The following is a 21,771-nucleotide window of genomic DNA, read 5'->3' on the forward strand; positions in this document are numbered from 1 at the left end:
TGCACACACCTTGTAGGACAAAAATTGTTTTAAAAATGTTTTTGGAAACAAGTGCTCTCTAGGATAAAGCAAAACTCCTTAGGGTGTCAGACAAGGCCTTTGGGATTCAGTCTCTGCCCTCTTTATCGTTCATGCACTCTCTCTCACTGACCCACTTCATTCGAGGCTTCAATCATAAAGTTCCTAAGTGTATAACGCCCTTTCCCCCTTCTGCACAAATGTCTTCACCTCTCTTACCTGGACCCTCCTGTTTGACAACACCAACTTATTTTTTAATACCCAGTTCAAACTTCACCATGTTGCCTCTCTGGCTTCACCCTGTATCTAGTTAAGATTTTCTACTTTCCTTTCTGCACCCAGTGCAACCTGTGTCTGCACAGACTTCTATCCCAGCATCACTCCACTCACTCATCACATGCCTACTTTCCACAGTCTACTAAACAAGATGCCCAAGGGAGGGACCATTAGTCTGTGTATCCCAGGACTGACACAATATGTGACACTCAATAACACAAGGGTAAGTGATATCTAGGCCAGGACACTGGTTATACCATTTCCATTCTTCCCAAGCCACACAAAAGGTTATCAGTCACATTGACACTGATATATATACTTCCTTTTTAATGATAAAAAACCATGTTTAGTCACTATTCCTGTCACACAGATATGTACAATTTTTAAGAAGTTGGATAAAATGAAAAATTAAACGTTAAAGATAAGTCATGAACATTATTCTTCTTTAAGTGTTTCATAAGTGTGCCACTGAATGAACAGTCCAATAAAATCTGAACTTTATGTATTTGTTTTACTATCTCTTCCATGTCTACCACTGATTTTGTTTTGTTTTGTTTTGGCCGTGCCGTGTGGCATGTGGGATCTTACTTCCTTGAACCAGGGATCGAACCTGTGCCCCCTGCATTGGGAGTGTGGAGCCTTAACCACTGGACCATCAGGGAAGTCTTGTTTGATTTTGAAATTCAGCTTTTTTTTACTTTCTTGTAGAACAATTATCTTTTATATATTTGTTTCTTGCTATTGATACATGACATAATAAAACGGGACACAGAAAACTACTATAATTCCTTTAAGTTAACTAAGTTCATTATGTTTCCTATATAAAAGTATACAATCAAAAGACAGGAACTACAAGCATGTTTTTTCAAACTTGGAAAATAATAATCAAGTTCAGCAAAGGCATTTGAAGGATACCATTGTAAAAGATGCTTTTTTCCATTGGTTCCATGAATTCCATTCCCAGAATTCTTTCAAGAAGCAATTTATCTTTTATAAAGTAGTCCATTTCCTTATGAACCTAATATAAAAAACGAGAGTCATTTCAAAAATAGCAGTGAAATGAATGCTTCCCAATTTTTGTAAAATCAGAAGGAGAGAAAAAAAAATGAATAGGACACAAAGAAAATCTGTTCTTCAAAGACAATTTACTACGCTGGACTTTATAACAAAATTCTCTTTAGGAATGTTTTAAATTTTAAATGCTATTAGTAGTACTTAGGACTAGATATACTGAAAATCAATTTATAACAAGATTTTTAGGAATACAATCATAGCATATTTCTACAATAAATAATTGATAATATTTGTTAAGTAACAAAATTCCAGTACAGACATATTTTAAGGTAATCATCATGCTAATAGACATGTAAAAATCTTTTCTTTTACATAACTTAACTCCATCCCTAAGCCACAGTATTAGTTTTTACAGCAAAAACAAACAAACAAAGAAACAAAAAACCCCACAAGGCGTAAGTCCACTGACTCCGTTGACTGAAGAAATAATTGACACTCCTCGTTAACTTTTTAAAAATTGCATTTTGATTCTAGCTTAAAAATAAATGATGATACATACATGATCGATGAAAGAGCCAAGAAATTTATTCATAGTATGATATGCTTTTATACTCTGCTCAAAAGTACTTCCTGATGAACTCAATAGTCTAGCAGGGCCATTTTTCTAATGTGAAAAAGAGACAAGGATAAATGCAACATGCCTTACATCCTTGGTATCTAAATAACATGAAATACTGACAAAATATATGTGAATTGTACTTTATACAAACCCTTGTTAGTGTCTCATGAATTCTGTCATACTGTTGTCTCATCTGGCTAGAAATAGCAATTTGAAAAGTTTGACCATCTGTATTGGGTATCAAACCTCTTTGGCTACACAAATTTTCCTGAAAAGTTAAAAAATTTAAATTAAGATCAAGACTATGAAAATTTTGCCTATCTTAAAAAGAAAATACAATATTTAACATTACAAGATTTGGAAGCCAACTGAAATTGTACTGAACTATTATATTTGAGACAAAAAGATTCTAACAGTATCCAAGGTTCCCACTCCCCTCTAGGTTTTACTAATTTCTATTTCGTCATACTTCCTTGCAGGTGCTATATCATCTCCTTTACTCTGCCCTACTTAAAAAAAAGTCTCATACTAAGTTCACTGTATATTGATATTCTTAGCTTTCTTTATAATTAATTTATTGTTCTTTAATAAATGACAAAAAGTCTAGTCTTAGAATTAACTACTTTTATAAATGGTTTTTTTGTTTTCTAAACACTTTAATATGCTTCCTTAATTAATTCCAATAAAAAAGGTAGTGATACATGACCCAATGGTTAATGTTATAGACCAGATATCTATTTCAAGTCTCTTTGACACTACTTGAATCCTGAGAACCATATGCCTGTAACATTTTGCCCTACCCCCGACCTAGCCAATTCTCATAGATGCTTTAGGGTTCAGCATAAGTATTCTTGCCTCCATTCTCAACTTCATTTGCTTACTCTGGAGCTTAACATTCTCCTCCTTTATCTAAACCTAAGCTGGAAACATAATATAACACCTGGTTTTCTACTGACTTAAAGGCAGTCTATGTGTAGTGAATTTCTCTATTTAAAAAAAAATTTTTTTTTTCCTGATTAGAAAAGCACATGCTGCTACAGATAATTTATAAAATATGGAGAAATACAAAAAAAGAAAAAAAATCACCTACAACCTGAACACCAAGAGATACAGGTATTTTAAGGTATTTCATTTCCAGTTGTTGTCTAGGCATATACATATAGATGGCATAAAATTGGGATCATACTGATTTCTTTTTCACTTAACATTATATCCTCAGCAACTCTCCATGTCATTAAATGTTCTATAAAACATGATTTTTGGGGGCTTCCCTGGTGGCGCAGTGGTTGAGAATCTGCCTGCCAATGCAGGGGACACGGGTTCGAGCCCTGGTCTGGGAAGATCCCACATGCCGCAGAGCAACTAGGCCTGTGAGCCACAACTACTGAGCCTGTGCGTCTGGAGCCTGTGCTCCGCAGCAAGAGAGGCCGCGATAGTGAGAGGCCCGCGCACCGCGATGAAGAGTGGCCCCCGCTCGCCGCAACTAGAGAAAGCCCTCGCACAGAAACGAAGACCCAACACAGCCAAAAATAAAAATAAATAAATAAATAAATTTATATAAAAAAAACAAACAAACATGATTTTTAATGTTTACCTAGGGTTTCACTGTATAGGTAAACCAATTTACTTAATATTCTCTCATTTTTACATATTTTTTGCCCTTATAAATAACCCCTGTGATGAAGATCCTGAACCTAAGTAGTTACTCACATTGCTAATTATTTCCTTGAGTTAGATTAATAGAATCAGCAAGTCAAAGATAATGAACTCTTTATTTTTTTTATTTTTGGCTGCATCAGGTCTTAGTTGCGGCGCACCGGCTCTTCCTTGTGGTGCGTGGGCTTCTCTCCTGTTGTGGCATGCAGGCTTCTCTCTAGTTGTGGCACGCAGTTTTTCCTCTCTCTCGCTGTGGTGCGTGGGCTCCAGAGCACATGGGCTCTGTAGTTTGCAGCGTGCGGGCTCTAGCTGAGGCACGCAAGCTCAGTAGTTGTGGTACGTGGGCCCAGCTGTCCCACGGCATGTGGGATCCTAGTTCCCTGACCAGGGATTGAACCCGCGTCCCCTGCACTGTAAGGCGGATTCTGTACCACTGGACCACCAGGGAAGTCCCAAAGATAATGAATTCTTAAAAAGCTCTTGTCAAATGCTTTCAGGCAGGTTTGTAAAAATGTATTCTGAGACCAGTGCCCATTTCACCCTGTCCTTGATGCTACTAGCTATTAGCTTTTTTAAAAAAGTTTGGTAATTTGAAGAAAGTAAAAATGTTATTTTTACATTCATTTCTTTTATGATTTATGAGTTGGATATTTTTTAGAGGTTTATTAGTCTCTTTCTGTTTATTTACATATTTTAAAAAATCTTTTTGTCATTTTTCCATGGGAGTTTTTTGTTTTGTTTTGTTTTGTTTTTCTTTTTTGGCCACGCTCTGCGGCATGCAGGATCTCAGTTCCCCAACCAGGGATTGAACCTGTGTCCCCTGCAGTGGAAGCGTGGAGTCTTAACCACTGGACCACCAGGGAAGTCCCTCCATTGAGGTTTTAACTTAGTTTGCTTACTGATTTATATGACTTTCAATAGTTATCAATATGGGGCTTCCCTGGTGGCGCAGTGGTTGGGAATCCGCCTGCCAATGCAGGGGACACAGGTTCGAGTCCTGGTCCTGGAAGATCCCACATGCCGCGGAGCAGCTGGGCCCGTGAGCCACAATTACTGAGCCTGCGCGTCTGGAGCCTGTGCTCCGCGACGGGAGAGGCCGCGATAGTGAGAGGCCCGCACGCTGCGATGAAGAGTGGCCCCCACTTGCCACAACTGGAGAAAGCCCTCGCACAGAAACGAAGACCCAACACAGCCATAAATAAATAAATAAAATTAAAAAAAAAAATAGTTATCAATATGTTTGTCATATTTACTATGAGAATTTTACCCCATGTCTTTTATTAATATAATTGTTGTCTACACAAATGTTCTACATTAATAAAGTAAAATCAACAAATGTTACTTTTTGGATGCTTTCTGTATTTTATGCATAGATTATCATCTCCCAATCTGAAATATTCTTTTCTAGGTTTTCATAGTTTCATTTTTAAATTTAACCTTTCAGTCCAGGTATAATTTCTAATAGTTAACCAACTGATTCAGTTCAATGTATTAAATAGATTGTTCTTCTCTGAGATGTTGTTATCATCTATTAAGTTCTTGCAAGTCACAGGTATAGTCCCTTAATCAATAAATCCTCTTGGTTTTTCCTCTTAAGTACATATTTTTCTTTTAAATTTTCTTATGGAAGTTTTCTAATATACATAGTAGAGAGAACAGTAAACCATCCATCACCCAACTTCAACAATTACCAACATTTTACCAATTTTCATCTATCCTCCCAACTTTTTTCTTTTAAAGCAAACCCCAGATACCATGTTATTTCATCTGCAAATACTTCTGTATGTATCTCTAACCAATAAGACCCTGAAAAAAAATGCCATTTTCACACCTAATAAAATTAATCTTTCCTTAATATAATTTAATATTTAGTCTATTAAATCTCCAAGATTTTTCCCAAAGATTTTTTTATAGTTGGTTTGTTTGAATCAGGATCCAATCAAAGTCTACACATTATATTTGATTGTTTTTTTCTTAAATTTCTCTTATATCTAACAGTCTTCTTCCACCACCACCACCACCACCACCACCTCTCCTTTTCTTTTCATGCCTTTGATTTGTTGGAGACACTGGGTCGTTTGTCTTGTGAGACATCCTAACATTTTGCATCTGGCTAATTGCTTCCTGTGGTATTATTCTGTCTCTATCCCCTCTATTTCCTGTAAACTGGAGGTTAGATCTAGAGGCTTGATTACATTCAGGTTCAATTTTCTTAGGCAAGAATACTTCATGGGTGATATTATATACTTCCTTACTGCATCATAAGAGGAAGTGCATAATGTCAGTTTTCCTAATTTTTACTTGTAGTAAGGTTGAGCCAGTGTGTTCAGATTATATCAACCTGATTCCTCATTATAAAGTTCCCTGTCATCCTTCACTTAATTGTTTTAGCATCCATTGATGATTGTAGCCTATAGGCATTAATCCATTAGTAATTACAAAATGGTGATTTTCTACCTTAGAATTCCTTTTACTTTCTTCCAACAGGAAGATCTTTCCCTCATGAATTATTTGGTTACTTTGAAAGAACTGTAGGATGGAATTTGATTCATTCCCTTTCAGTGTTGAGGGTAATGAGTTGGTATCCTAGCAACTTTCAAAAGTAATCAATGAGGATTTTTTAAAAAGATTACTACAAATCCCAGATTAAGAGGATCCATCTCTCAACTTAAACAACAAAAAGATATAAAATACATTCATACCGCTTCTCTTTTAAGATTCATATTCATTTCTTCCATATTAGTATCGGCATGCCCATGTACTGATCTACCATGAATGTAATAACCAAAACATCTGTGGGATAACAGAAACACTGATATCTATCAAAAGAGAAGAAGAAGCAGTTAGCAGCTCATCTGCAAAACAATAAAAATTAAGTTCTTAAAATTGCTTCCTTTCTCTCAAAATAATGAGGGTTGAATTCTTGGAAAACATATAAAGAGAATAATAAGATAATAAAGGATAATGAGGTTATTTTAAAAAGTAGATGCAAAAGAGACTGGAGACATTCCCAAGAAAGGAAGAAACAGGGTTGATATATGAAAACTTTTCAGGGACTTCAGGCTGAGTCAACTGTTTGGTGGCATAAGCAATTCATAATTAAGAAACTGCAAAGAAAGAAGGAAAAATTAAGACAGTAAATATTAACTTGTAGCTTGTTATAACCATCTCTGGAATTAACCACCAGTGGAAATCAGACTAAAAATACAATCATAGCAAATCACTTTTAAAGCCTCTTATAGTGTACTCATGACCTTTAAAAAGGAAGAAATAACAGTTGCGAGATAAAGTCAGAAAGTACTTACGTTGCTCATACAGCACAAGTCAACAAACTGTCGAATTTTATCTTCTATAAATCTCTCATAAAAGACAGCAAAGAACACAATCTGAAACATTAAGCCAAGTTCATGTTTATTAGATTTTAGGATTTAATTTTCTTTTATAGTCACAGTATAGTGTCATAAGAAAAAAGAAGTTCCAACCAAGAACATAGTGGCCAATAACAATTCCTGTGGGATAAAATCCTACTTATCATTCCTGATTCTTCTGTCAAAGGAAGGGTGCTTTGGAATTGTGTTAAGATTCACTGAGGGAGCTTATTTTGAATTTAAAAAACTTTTCTGTGTCATTAAAATAAGACAGGACAAACACAGGGGGAGGAAGTAAGGGGCTTTAAAAGCTTTAGGATAAACCAATGCATTAATGGCCAGATTTAGGTCTGGTTCTGCAATTCTGCTCATCTCCTAAATTCAAAAAACCACTAGAAAAATTGCTGTGTTTCAAATTAATCTTTTCTGATAGAGTAGCACATAAAAAGCATATGTCAAGTATTCTGTTTCAACTACAGATAATGTGTTAAACATTCAAATGGAATGGTTTCAAGTGTCTTCTTAGATAGATTTAATAACAATACTACAAAGGGAAGTTTTATAAATCAAAAGAGAAAAGTTTACATTGTAGGCCTTCTTAGATACACTTCAGAGAAAGATAACATTTCCTAACCACCCAATTCAAAGCTGTCACCTGCTGTCGCATTCCTAACTTCCACTCCCCTTACCTCCCCCTCTACTCACTATCTCATCTCCCTGCTGATGCCCTTCACAGCACTTGTCACAACTGTGACTTGTTCTTGTTACAGCGTATCTCTGAGCTCAGCACAGTGCCTCGCACATAAAATGTACTCAGATATGTAAATGAATATAGCAGGTGAATACTGAAAAGACTTTCCTAAATACTCTATGTACACATTTTAAAACTCCTTTAAATGACATGAAAAACAGTAACATTCAAAGTTTAAAAACTAAAAGATGCCACTTAAAAATTGAAGAAGCTGGGTTTGGGGAAATATAAGGAGTGAACAATAAAGCCTAATATTATGAGAATCAAGAAGAGTTTGTATAGACAAATTTATGGAACTGTAATAGGCTAAAGGAACTTTTATGGATATTTTAGGAATAAACACTGATAGTTTGAGAATGTGACCATGGAGAGAAATACTTTCCTATCAAATGACAGCAGAATGGGAAACAAAGAACGAGGTCAGACGGTAGTGCCCAAGACAGCTAGTTGCTGCCCGAACAATCCTTCCCCTTCCCCTTAGTGACAGAACCCTTCTTTTGAGTGGGCACACTGCTGCCCAGCTGACAGTGCAGTGAAGTGTGGCCAGGTGACCAAGTTCTGACCAAGGAGATGTCAAAGACACTTCTGAAAGGGCTCTCAAAGAGGAGAGGGTGAGCGTCCATTGCACTCCCCCAATCGGCAGGCCCACCAATCTGCACACAGGACCAGACCCCGGTGGCCCTTATGGTCCTTGAGTTGGGGCTGCCCTTGCCCCACTGCCTGCCTCCTCATCCAGTCATGCTGGAGCATCTGAGCTCGCTGCCCACACAGGTGGATTACAAGGGCCAGAAGCTAGCTGAACAGGGGTTTCAGGGAATTATTCTTTTCTGCAATACGTGGATTTATCTATGGGTATGTGGCTGAACAGTCTGGGTGCACTACATAGTTATGGCAGGATTTGCTTTTTCGTGTTTGCTGACATTTTCCTTCGTGGCCCATTTATCACTGACACCCTCTCAAGTGGTTCGAGACTTGCTCTGTTTGAGACTCCGGCACACAAGACAAGAAACCAGGGGAAAGAAAAATTAAGAGGCATGCTAAAAACAACTGATAGGGGTTTTCATGATTCAGCTTTACTACTGCTTGTGTTTCACGTGAAATGAGCTAAATTGTTTTCATACCTAAAACGTGAGCTAAAAACCACCTATGCTCAGCTATATATAAATTTTTCTCTTTATATTTTACTTCTCAGTTGGGTTTTGATTTATAAAACTTTTAGACTTTCTCTTAATAATATTCCTCTGAAATGAGGAACAGAAAACAACACAAGTATGCAAACTTTCTTGCAGGTCTACAAAATAAGGAAGAATAAATGCCTCATAAATGATAATACAATTTAACTATTACAGTTTCATAATTCATTATGAGTAGTTAAGCTGTTTTAATGTTTTCAGTTAAAACTCATAGTGAAAAAAAAAGAGGAAAGGGTGAGGTCTTCTCCCCTGGCTCACCCCTGCAGCTCCATCAGCCATTATGGACTGTGAGGTGACCTTAGAGGTGAAGTCCTGAGGGGCAGAGCAGAACAACAGGCATCTGGGCCTGACGGCAGCCACCCTGATGGCCCTGCGTTGCCGACCTCTGCTCTTCTTTCTCACGGGAGACAGAAAAGTCACTTTTATTTCAGCCACTGCTATTTGGGGTTTCTGTATTGTTGTACTCAACCAATATGAAAAGCTTCAGATGGTATTCCCTTAAATTCTCTACACCCAGATAAATATGATCTATTCACAAAAACTTATATTGGTATATGTAAAAATAAATATTTTCTTACTATTATACTGATGATAAACATCAAACCCCATAATACGGTTGACAGACAGTAACTAGACTTATCATGGTGATCATTTTGAAATGTATAGAAATATCAAATCACTATGCTGTGTACCAGGAACTAACATAGTGTTGTAGGTTAATTATACCTCAGAAACAAACAGACAAATGAACAAACTCTTAGAAGAAGAGATGAGATTTCTGGTTACCAGAGGTGGGGGCTGGAGGGGGAAGTGGGGGGAACTGGATAAAGACAGTCAAAAGGTACAAACTTCTAGTTATAAGATAAATAAGTACTAAGGATGGAATGTGCAACATGATAAATATAATTAACATTGTTTTAGGTTATACATAAAAGTTAAGAGAGTAAATCCTAAGAGTTCTCATCACAAGGGAAAAATATTTTTCTTTCTATCTCTTTAATTTTGTATCTATAAGAGATGCTGGATGTTCCCTAAACTTACTGTGGTCATCATTTCATGATGTGTGTAAGTCAGATCACTATGCTGTACACCTTAAACTTCTACAGTGTTGTATGTCAGTTATATCTCAATAAAACTGGAAGGGAAAACAATCAAACCCCATATTCTTTTAATCGAATTTTATTTCAAATCCTAATTTCTGTTTCTCTTCCTTTTCCGATTGTCAAACTATCCCTCACTAGCTCTATCCTATAGCTTCAAGTTTGAACAAGTCTCACCAACTTAAAATAAATGCAAATTTAAAAGAGTCTATTCTTAAGTTACGGAATGACACCTGGGTCCAATTCTGTAGGAATTTTGGGATTTCAATCCCAAAGACCTTTTAAAATAAGCTTTTAAGGCAAATATTTGCTCTCCAGTTTATAGGAAGTTCAACCTATTCTTTCTAGAGGTCCCACCTTCATTTGCTTACTTAAAAGTTAAAGAGATCTTAATCAAACAGAAAGCCTTTTTCCACTCATGGGAGTGTCTGTAAGCAAGAGAAAGAAATGCAGAGATCAGAGTTAAGCGCTGTAGCTGCTGCTTCTTTCTTTCTTTTCTTCCTTTCGTTCTTTTTTTTAAAGCTTTAAGAAGATAAGGGAAGTAAACATAGAAAAGATCCTCTGCTAGAGCCCTGGGACCTGAGAAGATTTATTTTTAGTTTCAGCTATTTCAATAAATATTTCAAAGAAGATTTCAGAAGGGGTACTGGTTTTTGAGAGATTTAATGATATACAGATAAATGTAAACTATAAGTTACATTTCAAAAGAAAAGAAAAGATTAAGGGTAACTTAGCAATTCCTATCATTATATATAAACTAAATCCTGTGACTAGAAAGCTGCAGACTCTGAAAGACCCTTCAGAGCCCCACTACTGATAAGAAATGAACTCTGAAATCAGATTGCCTGGGTTCAAATTCCAGTTCTGCCAATTTCTAATTGCATGACTTTAGGTAAATATTTAACCTTTCTGTGCCTCAGCATCCTCAGCTATAAAATGAGGATACTACAAGAATCTATCTCTGAGGGCTACTATAAAGATTAAGTAAGTTAATTTGTGTAATGCAGTTCATTAACACAGTGCCTAGATTATCATACTATGTAAAAATTAGCTATTAGTTATTATTATTGTTGTTCTTATCACCTTCTTTATACTATAGAAATCATGTTGTGGTCAATTTTGAGGATTAGCATGTAAACAGAGTTAAAAATATAGAGAGGCAATGTTGCTTAAAAGAACAATCTCTTGTTACCTGTATAATTCCAATGACTAGCCAAAGAGCAGTAGACACCGCATATCTCAAAATGCAGCTATAAGGAGCTATATAGCTAGGTGGGCTTCTGGAAAGACTAGAAGATGAGTCCATTAATGCTAAGTTCTTGAATCCCACAACCTGAAATAAGAAGAAAAAATAATTTAAACAGACATAGATAAAGAAAACTCTTCTAGTCTGAAAATGAGACCCTCCTCTCTACTCCTTACCTTGAAAAACTAAAGTATTCAAGTTTGTATAAATGGTAGAAAATCTAGATAAAAATAATTATCCAGTATTTTAATTACAAAGTATTTAATACAAAATATTTAGCCAGTTCATTTGGTATTCTCTTCAATAAAGCTTTCTTCAGTAAACTACCAATGAACAACCAGTATTTCATGAGTTTTAACATATGCCAGGCACTATGTAAAATACCTTTTATACTTTAAAACAGTATTTTCCAAAATGTCTTTTGAGGAAGATATCATCTTTGATAAAAGGAAGCCATGGTTAAATAAGTTTAGTTAGTATATTATACTCACCTCCATGCCTTCCACCCTCATAGAATAAAAGCTCTGGAAAGTTTTATGGTAAAGGAATCTACATGACTTTATTGAATCCAGTGTTTTCCAAACTTACTTCATTATAATACTTTTTTCTCACATAACACCTTTTAAAGCTTTAAAAAAACACTACTATAAATGAATTTTTGAGACAGTGTTCATATATCCTAGGGACACACACGTTCCTCTAGGTTTAAAAAGGAAAGGATGGAGAAAAGCGGGAAAGAAGGAAAAAGGAAGGAAGGCAGACAGACATACAAGTTAATAATTCATATCTAACCTTACTTAAGCAGCTAATTCTAGAGAAAATCTGTTACTCATACAGTTTCCATATTTCAGTCTCATATTCAGTACTGAATACTTCTTTAATAATTCTACCCAGACCCGTGAAATAACTGTAAAGGGATCACAAGCATGTACCCATTCAGTGTGTCTTGTTAAGCTACAGCCCCAGGTCTTAAGACAGAACACAGTCCATAGTAGGTGTTCAATGATAATTTGTTAGAAAATTTCAACCTTCTAATAGTGGTTCTAATACAGGAGTGAGACTATGAATAATGGGGGGGGGGTTTCTTAAAATATAGATACCTGGGCTCACCTCAGAGCTACGGAATTGAACATGATCTCGAGGGGTGAGGTAAGGCATAGGTATTCTGCAAAAGCTTCCTATGGGATTCTGCTACAAACCAGTGGTTTAAAAATCACTCCTTACCTACAGTAGACAAATTCAAAAAGACAGAAAGTAGAATGGTGGCTTCCAGGCACTGGGGAGAGGGGAGAAGACGGAGCTGTTGTTTAATGGGTACAGAGTTTTAGTTTTGCAAGATGAACAGAATTCTAGAGACTACTGCACAACAACGGGAATGTACTTAACAGTACTGAACTGTATACTGAAAATGACTAAGATGGTAAATTTCATGTTATGTGTATTTTTTAATGGCTTGATTACAATATTTTAACCTTTAGAAAACTCTTCCACTGACATGAAAACTTAGCTGGAATTATATTAACATTTATGAGGTACCCATAAGTTGTATACAATTATATCAAACAGTTTATACCTCCAAAAGGAAGAGGACAGTAAGTACTTGAAAGAGTGGGTTAATTTTTCTCACAGTCTGAATTTCATTCCATTCATTTGCCACAAAATATGTTCTCCATATGCTTACGGGAACGGTAGCACTCCGAACACCACCCTCACCTGGTAGGGGAGATAAAATGAGTAAAAGCGTTTCACCTTCTTTGCTCTACAATGGTGGCAAAAGAATCTTGGTACAAATGGTTACTTTCATTACCTTCAACAGCTTTAAGAACCTTTCCTTTAGGTCGCTCCCAATCAATAAAGAATATGTCTATGGTAATCTGGGAGATGAACTTATGCAAAAATTGCAGAGCCTGAGAATGACAAACAAAGCACCTTAAAGTATCTGCATTAAGCCTGCTTCTGAAACCAACAGTGATTCTTTAAGAATGTCCATTGACAGATGAATGGATAAAGAAGATGTGGTACATACATACAATGGAATACTACTCAGCCATAAAAAAGAACGAAATAATGCCATTTGCAGCAACATGGATGCAATTAGAGATTATCATACTAAGTGAAGTAAGTCAGAAAGAGAAAGACAAATACCATACGATATCACTTATATGTGGAATCTAAAATATGACACAAATGAACTTATCTATGAAAACAGAAACAGACTCACAGACATAGAGAACAGACTTGTGGTTGCCAAGGGGAAGGGGGCAGAGAGGGATGGACTGGCAGTTTGGGGTTCGTAGATGCAAACTATTATATACAGAGTGGATAAACAGGATCCTAATGTATAGCACAGGGAATTATACTCAATATCCTGTGATAAACCATAATGGAAAAGAATATAAAAAAAAAGTGTCTCTATGTGTATAACTGAGTCACTTTGCTGCACAGCAGAGATTGGCACAATGTTGTAAATCAACTATACTTCAATAAAAAAAAGAAACAAACATACTGTAATCACAAGAATATGTAATTTTCACAAGTTACAAAGTCGTAATACCATTAGGAGATCAACAGAAGCTCACAAAAGAACGGAATCACCAAATTCACAGAATTTTTATATACATATTAATTCCACTTCCCTTTTTCTGTCTTTCTTTGAAATAGGGATGTGAAAGGAGACACACTACCTCCTCCTCATACAGGGATCTTGCATTAATTGTCTCTCTTTCCCAAGGTTTCCAAAAGCATACTTTGTTTTCTAGATCATCTAACTTCTTTATAAGTAAAGGTATTTCCAACTATAATTTACTTGTCCTAATTAAAGTTTTAGCATGCTCTCACTGTTGTTTTTTTTCCCTTATTTCTGGTATTTTCATTTACAGAATATGTTTAAACTAAGGCTTCTTCCTAGCAGGTACATTATTGATCAAACAAGGGATAAAAATCTAAGTATGGGATGATTCCTCTCTTCGTGGAGCTCACAGATCAGTGGGAACATCAGACACCTAATAATCACAACACAATTGGATGAGATCTACCACAGAAGCATGTAAAGAGCTTCACATCCATCGACACAACAATGAAGTAGAGAGGGGGGTTGCCATGGGAAGAAGAGGAAAGGAATATGGAGGCAGAGAACAAATGCTAAGAGTTCAGCACTAAGATGCTAAGAGTTCATCCAGCATGGTACCTTTTACTCTCAATTAACAGGTTAAATTAAATAATAATAAATTATTTCAGGCAGATCTTCAGAATAAGATATCTATTATAAATAAAAGTAGATTTCCTAGTAAAACAGAATTAATTCACGCTTTCTTCCAAAATTAAACTAAATTTTACACCAAAGATTTTGAAAGCAGTTTAATTTTAAAGACTTATGTGCTTATTAGCAGGTGTTTTAAATTCAGTAACCCGTGCTTTGAAACTTACCTTCAGAGCAAAAGCACATCCCACATAAGTAACAAAACGTTCTTCCTGAGCCGGCATTGGTAGCAAAACAGAGACAGACTTCTGTGCCTATGATAAAAATTATGCTGCTAAATATGACCATACAAAGTTTTTACTAAACACAAGTTATAACCCAAAGAAAGCATAAAAGAGGAAGATGGTGATGCACTCAATAAACACAGCACACTCCGGGAATGGTGAGTTTAGCACTTGCCCCAATACTCTTGATCAGAAATATCCTCAACTAAAGACAGTTCCTTTATAAAGAAAGCTTACAAGTTATTCAGGTACTGGCACTTAGGTTAAATTCAGAAAATCACTTACTTTGAAGAAAATAAGCCAGTAAAGACCTGTTCCCACAGTGATGATAAAGAAAACATTGGCCAGGTCACCAGCATAGTAAACCAAGAATTTCATAACTGTCTGCAATTTAAAAAGAGAATTACAGCCATTATAGACACAATCTATTTATACTATTATTTTAATAACATGTTATCTACCCAGTTTCTCAAGCTTGAAGCCTTGTTTCATGTATACGTGGATCAGTTAGAAAGACCAACTGCGGCTACTTCCTAGACACCTTTTGGATCCTAACCTTTTGATCCATTCCCAATAGCCTCTGTCTTATTCAACCCTTCTCATCTTTCACCATCTAAGAAATTTAGAACCGCTTCCTAATTTTCTTCGAGTTTGCAATCCTTCTCTCCAATGTATCCTCTATACTACCATCAGAGTTGGCTTTCTAAAATGTAAATTGGATTGTTTTACTCTCCTTCTTAAAAATGTACGGTGACTCCTTATTAAAATATAAATTCCTGACTCACAAGGTCCTCCACAACCTAGACAAAAATTAAATGTTTAGCCTCATCTGCCAGTTCCAACCACTTACTCAATAATTAACTACTCCACGCTTTCATCTCAAATGTTTTGGGGAATGAAATGGGCATTGATTCTACAAATATTCTTCCCTTCTTCTCTCTGGCAAACTCTTGTGAGCTCTGAGGGCAGAGACCATGTCTCTCTTTGCTCATTACCACAACCCCCCCAGTGCCTAGTAGAGCGCCTGGCACTCAGACAGTTGGCTGTCAGTGACTATTTGTGGAATGCGCAGATAACCCAGCTTAAAGTTCACTTCTCTTGGAAGCCTTTCTTGACTGTCCCAGACAGTAAATCAAGCCCCCCTCCTCTGATTCCTTGGCACATTGGCTCTGGAGTCAGGAAGATATCCCAGTACAAACAAGTTTACTACGTGCCTTTCTCATGTTCTTAATCAGCTAAATGGAAATACCACCTATTACTTTGCTGCTATAAAAATTAAATGAATAGGAAACTTACTTAACCTCTGCCACAATTTCAGCATGTATAAAATGGGAATGATAATAATACCTAACTTCATAGAGCTATTGTGAGGACTAAATGAACTATACACGTAACGCTTAAAAAAGTGCCTGGCACATAGTAAATATTCAAAAAATGATAGATAAAAATAAAAACAAACATAAAAAAAGATTAATTGAGAAGAGAAACTCTAAAGTTAATAGAATAAAATACGGGAGAATACCTTTTTGATCTTGAGATAGGGGAGGCTTTCCTAAACAAGATCCTAAAAGCACATGCCATAATATGAAAACCTATTCAGATGTGACAATATTAAAATCAAGAGTTTCTGTTAAACAAAGTAACACATAGATAAAATAACACATGAATCACTCTTGGAGAATACATTTCAACATCAAAAACCAAAAGTGGATTTATATTTAGAAAATACATAAAACTCTAAATAAATAAAATATAAAAACTTGTTTAGGGGGCTTCCCTGGTGGCGCAGTGGTTGAGAATCTGCCTGCTAATGCAGGGGACACGGGTTCGAGACCTGGTCTGGGAGGATCCCATATGCCGTGGAGCAACTGGGCCCGTGAACCACAACTGCTGAGCCTGCGCGTCTAGAGCCTGTGCTCCGCAACAAGAGAGGCTGCGATAGTGAGAGGCCCGTGCGCCGCGATGAAGAGTGGCCCCCACTTGCCACAGCTAGAGAAAGCCCTAGCACAGAAACGAAGACCCAACATAGCAATCAATCAATCAATCAATCAATCAATCTTTAAAAAAAAAAAAAAAACTTGTTTAAATAAACAAGAAAAACTGAAAACTTAATTAGAAAAATGGGCAAGGGATATAAACAGGAAGTTCACAGGAGGGGAAACCCAAATGATTAATAAAGCATACGAAGAGTAATCAGAGAAATGAAAATTAAATCAAGAATAACATATTACTTACCCCACCAAACTGGCAAAAAATGGAAAGGCTGGAAAAACAGCAAGTGTTGGTGAGGACGTGAGGAAACAAGAACAGCACTGCCGTTGGGTCCAGACTGGCCCACAGCAACGTGGGAGGGAAATGAGCATACACCTCTCTTAGTCCTATACACCAGAGAACTTTTTACTCATTCTTTTTACTCATTCTCTAGCTGTGTCTTATTAGAAGGATATAAAACAGCCAAAAGATAAAAATATACTTAAAAAATTCCTGTGATCATACCTGTAAATCGATCATGGGACTCCCAATGCGTCTCTTCCAACCTGCTGTCTTCAAAAGAGACAATAAAACAGCTAGTCCACCCAACACACCCAAAGCAATCTAAAGGAAAAAAAAATTTTGGAATTTATGTAATTTCATAAAGTAATTTCATCCATGTTCAAAGATACTGTAAATAGAAAGTAAGGAAGTACTCAAAAAATGGTGGTGGAAGGTGGCTAAAAGGACATAAGAGCCAAATTTAAGGAACCCCCAATGGTCAAATCTGGGACAATTTGAGCAAGAAAATAGATAGTAATGAATTATCATTGCTAGAATAAATAAATATCCATGAGTCCATACTGATTTAAATAAATAATTGAATAAATAAATCAATGTGGACAAAGGGATAGTTCCTCCTTATAGTAGAACTTTAATTAACAAATATAGAAGAAATGATGGAAATATACAATCACCATCAGACAAATGTCACAGTAACACTTTTTACTGGCAAGAATTAACAATGGGTGCTAAAATTAGAGGGCAAAAGAATAATGAGGAGCAGGATATTTGCATAATCTCAAGTATCTCCTCACAAGATACAAGATACTTATTAATTATAAGTGGAAAAATACAGTGGAGAACTCTGTGGACACCATCTTGGCCATATGATCGAAGTTGACATCACTGTTAATAAGATACACTGACATCAAGTATCTTCTGATATGATTTGCTGAGAAGGGTACAACATCATTTCTGTGGCATTTGTGCTAAAACTACATTTAATCATGGGAAAATATCAGATAAACCCAACTGAGGGCCAAAATACCAGTGTCAGTCATGAAAGACAAAGAACGACAGAGGACCTGTCAGATCTAAAGATACACACGATGGCTAGAAGTAATATGTGACCCTGGACTGGGTCCTGAAACAGAAGAAGGATAGTGAAAAAAATCTGTAAAATCCAAAGAGTATTTAGATTAGTTAACAGGACTACATCAATATTAATTTTCTGATTAAGATCACTGTACTACCATCAGGTAAGATGTTAACATTAGGGGAGGCTGGGTGAGGGATATATTGCAAATCTCTTTATTTTGACAACTTTCCTGTACACGTAAAAACTTTTTTTTTAATTAAAAAATATACTGTAAGTATTTTACAGGTTAAAATAAACTCACATCTGTCTGGACATGTGCTTCTCCTTGATCCATTTCATATGTGACCGAGAAAGAAACCTGATATTTAAAAGAAAGCAAATTAGCCATACTGAAGTTATATAACACAAACCTACTTTTACTATAAAAATACATTTGTAGCTGAATTTTACCATAAATGTCATACTTTTGAACTATCAATGTTACTAGAGTTGGCCCTTATTTGTATCAATACATAAATGAATACGCTTTTGGGAATTATTCATGCTACTTTAAACATCCCTTTTGAACACATGTTAAAGAAAGAGGGCTTCATTAGGAGTTAGGTTAGGTTCATTAATAGCAGTCAAGCCAAATTAACCATATTTCATTTTCTGATAGGTTTCTGTAACTGAGGAGTGTGACTGATCTTATGTATCAAGAATTCAGCAACTGGCTAAACAATCACAGCCTAAGATGGCAGATTAATCAAAGGGCTGAACAAGAATCTTAGGGATACCACTATATTGAGACAGGAGAAAGAAGAACCAGTAAAGGGTTAAGAGAAACAGGAGTGTGAGAAGTAGGAGAGGGAAGATACCTAAGTCTTACCAAGGTCATGAACAGGGAGTTTCAAGAAGGAGGAGGTCACCAGTAGTGTCAAATGTTGTACAACTGGCCCTTGAACAATGCAGGGGTTAGGGACACCAACCCCCGTGCAGTCAAAAATCCAGACAGAACTTTAGAGTTGGCCCTCCGCATCCATGGATTCAACCAACTTCGTGTAGTGCTGTGGTACATATTTAGTGAAGAAAAAAAAAACCCCATGTATAAGTAGACCCTGCAGTTCAAACCCATGTTGTTCAAGGGTCAACTGTATAAGTGTCAAGTTAAAGAAATAAAGCCAGTGTATGTGGAATTCATTGCTGACTTCATGAAACAGGTTTTCAAAGAAGCAAATGGCAAGAGCAAAACTGCAAATGATGAAAGAGTAAATGGTTGGGAAACCAAGGAAAGACACACGATAGCAAGCTGAACAGCTGGCAGAGTTGATGGAAGATTTTACTGTTTGGTTGTGTTAGTTTGTTTTTAAGATGGGGCAACCTGAAGGGTATTATAAGCAAAGGAAAGGGACCTTTCCTTTGAATAAAGGGTTGTGGGTGAAACAGGATACTGGAGGGAGTACCCTAAACAAGTACAGGTTGAAAGTTCGCTTAAGAAAGGGGGAAGGGTCCTTTTTTCTTAGAAACAGGAACAGGAGTCAGGAAAGATAATGAAACAGAGATACTTAAGTATTAAAGAGGAAATCTGAGGGAATTCATATTGGATGGTTTTGATCTGCTCAGTAAAATACGAAGATAGGTTATTTGCGATTGGTGAGAGAGCAGAGATGTAGCTGGATACTTAAAATGAATGTAGAACTTTTACAATAGCTGTCATGAGAAATTAAGAAATGATGAAAGAACTGTACATTCTACAATTAGAATGAATTTGAGGTGGACTTCCTCAATATGGTTTTATGATTCTCTCAACTTTTTTTCTCTTGTTTTCTAACTTGTCAAGACTTAGAGTATTTTGTACGAGAAAAATATTTAAAGAAAATACCCAGAAGTGTTTTAAGATAAATATATTCCTGACTACCCAAGGATGACCATTCCAGGAAGACGTAAACCAGGAAGTCTTTTGTTGTTACTAAGCATGTTTCTGGATTTTCTTCTCCTCTCACTATACTGTATACAAATACAGGCAATTGAAGCTAATTTTAACATGAAATCAGGTAATACAAATGAGGATGTGAAATCTTTCAGAGAAAAGTTATTTATGTGACTACTTTTCACTTAATGAAAGCCTGAATCCAATAGTAGCTGAGCACAAGTACAAGCGCAACAGAGGGGCCAAAAGCACTGGCTGAAGAACTAGAATATTAAAATTCAGAAAAGTAAAATAATAGAAATTAAAAGCTATTAGTGAGTCTTGGGAGGTAAGGAATGCTCACCTTCCAAGTCTCATGTTTCTGGAGAGGACAGGGAATGAGGAAGAAGTACAGAAGGATTAGCCTGCTTTTGATCTCTACCCTCTCTCATTTACCCCTCGTCAAAGCAGGGTGCTTCATCTGCCTGGCGAGGTACAGAGGAGGAACTGTGTTGTGCGGCTCGGCCTTTCCCAGGCTCATTCTCTTTGGTGTAGCCTGTTTTCAGTGTGTACGTGGTATCACTTCCATATACAGGCCCTGCCCGGCAGGGGAGGATTTTAGTTCTGTGGTTAAATTTAACTGAGTTGGGAAACAGCAGAAGACTAATTGGCTGCAGGTCCAAACTGCATTCTCTAGCTCACTTCAGCGCTACTAGTTATAAAGCTGATAATTTGATTCTCGTTCTGCCTGTTGAATTGTGTCTCTATCAAGTGGGCAAGACTGGTGAGAAGAGGAACACACATGCCCACTTAAGGTCTGAGTTCCTGGTTTAGTTAGTCAAGGAGGCAAAATCTTAACAGAAGCAAGGTGGCCAAAGAGGAAGGGAGCAGATGCCGCATGGCTCAGCATACCCCAGGATACCAAACAGGGAGGCCCAGCTGCTGGTGACGCTGTCTACTGACAAACATAATTCTTGCTTTTTTATACCCAGGATCCATAAGAACTCACCTCTTACCACTATTAGTAAAAAATAATTAAGTCTTGACTATATAAAGTGCCATGTTTATTTAAAACTTTAAAAAGGACTAATTGTCTTTTGACCATAATACAAACTCTATCAGCATTATACTAACACATAGAGAGGCAATGATTAGCAAGGAACTCACCTTCACAGACTTGCTGTTGGGATCTTTGATATCAATGTCACTGTAGGCAATGGTAATTAAGGGAGGGTAGATATTTCCATTTTTTGTGTTGGGTACAAGGCGGATACTGTTTAAAAGAAAATTCATTTTTAGTTATAAATACATCTAGGCCCCTAAACATACATTTAACTTATTGTTTCTTCTGAATTGGATATGGATAGTCTTGGTGATCTCAGAACTACCAGTTACTAAAAACTAGAGGTCAAACATAAACTAATGGTAACAACATAGGCTATTTGAAGTGGTCAAAACTTTATATTGAAATATAACCTCTGAGACAAATTAGAAACTCTTGTTGATCTAGGTCCTATGAAGTTTACAAATGAAATCAGTGAAGTACTGTGCACCACTTTTGAGGACTACTCAAAAGAGAAGTGTTACATGAAGCCTAGAGGAAGGCAGATAATATCCTAATTTTCAAAGAAGATGAATTCTTAACAAAATACTGTGTCATATCTAATACTGTTTAGGGCACATAATGGGGTACATTTTGCTGAATTCAAAGCATTAGTAATGTACAGTTTGTAAACTCAGAAAGGAAAATGCCAAGCACCAGTGGCCAGCATAGTTTCTCCAAGAGCAAATCAGGCGTGACTAGTTT

At 36.5% G+C, this 21,771-nt stretch overlaps 1 protein-coding gene and 1 pseudogene across 5 annotated transcripts in view; one reads left to right on the forward strand and one right to left on the reverse strand.

Annotated features, from left to right (window-relative positions):
* Positions 1 to 21,771, reverse strand: part of TMEM67 (transmembrane protein 67) — a 44,156-nt gene that overhangs the window by 4,282 nt on the left and 18,103 nt on the right. For 3 of the 4 annotated variants that reach the window (XR_014236358.1, XM_082363275.1, XM_082363276.1), the window contains exons 14-26: positions 21,132 to 21,237; positions 18,378 to 18,434; positions 17,221 to 17,319; positions 15,010 to 15,108; positions 14,668 to 14,754; positions 13,049 to 13,148; positions 12,815 to 12,954; positions 11,188 to 11,328; positions 6,889 to 6,969; positions 6,286 to 6,402; positions 2,079 to 2,195; positions 1,868 to 1,972; positions 1,210 to 1,312 (exon numbers count right to left, since the gene is read on the reverse strand). Coding sequence is in view for 3 of the 4 variants with exons in the window: in XM_082363275.1 (XP_082219401.1) it covers positions 1,210 to 1,312; positions 1,868 to 1,972; positions 2,079 to 2,195; positions 6,286 to 6,402; positions 6,889 to 6,969; positions 11,188 to 11,328; positions 12,815 to 12,954; positions 13,049 to 13,148; positions 14,668 to 14,754; positions 15,010 to 15,108; positions 17,221 to 17,319; positions 18,378 to 18,434; positions 21,132 to 21,237 (1,352 nt within the window). In the remaining variant the exon portion in view is untranslated. The remainder of the gene's footprint in view (positions 1 to 1,209; positions 1,313 to 1,867; positions 1,973 to 2,078; positions 2,196 to 6,285; positions 6,403 to 6,888; positions 6,970 to 11,187; positions 11,329 to 12,814; positions 12,955 to 13,048; positions 13,149 to 14,667; positions 14,755 to 15,009; positions 15,109 to 17,220; positions 17,320 to 18,377; positions 18,435 to 21,131; positions 21,238 to 21,771) is intronic. The other variant, XM_082363277.1, reaches the window with a different exon arrangement.
* On the forward strand, positions 6,977 to 11,180 carry LOC309614695 (signal peptidase complex subunit 1 pseudogene; annotated as a pseudogene). Its single transcript has one exon. The product of its transcript is annotated as a signal peptidase complex subunit 1 pseudogene (transcript).

Source organism: Balaenoptera borealis (assembly GCF_965194805.1).
Source record: "Balaenoptera borealis genome assembly, chromosome: 17".
Lineage (NCBI taxonomy): Eukaryota > Metazoa > Chordata > Mammalia > Artiodactyla > Balaenopteridae > Balaenoptera > Balaenoptera borealis.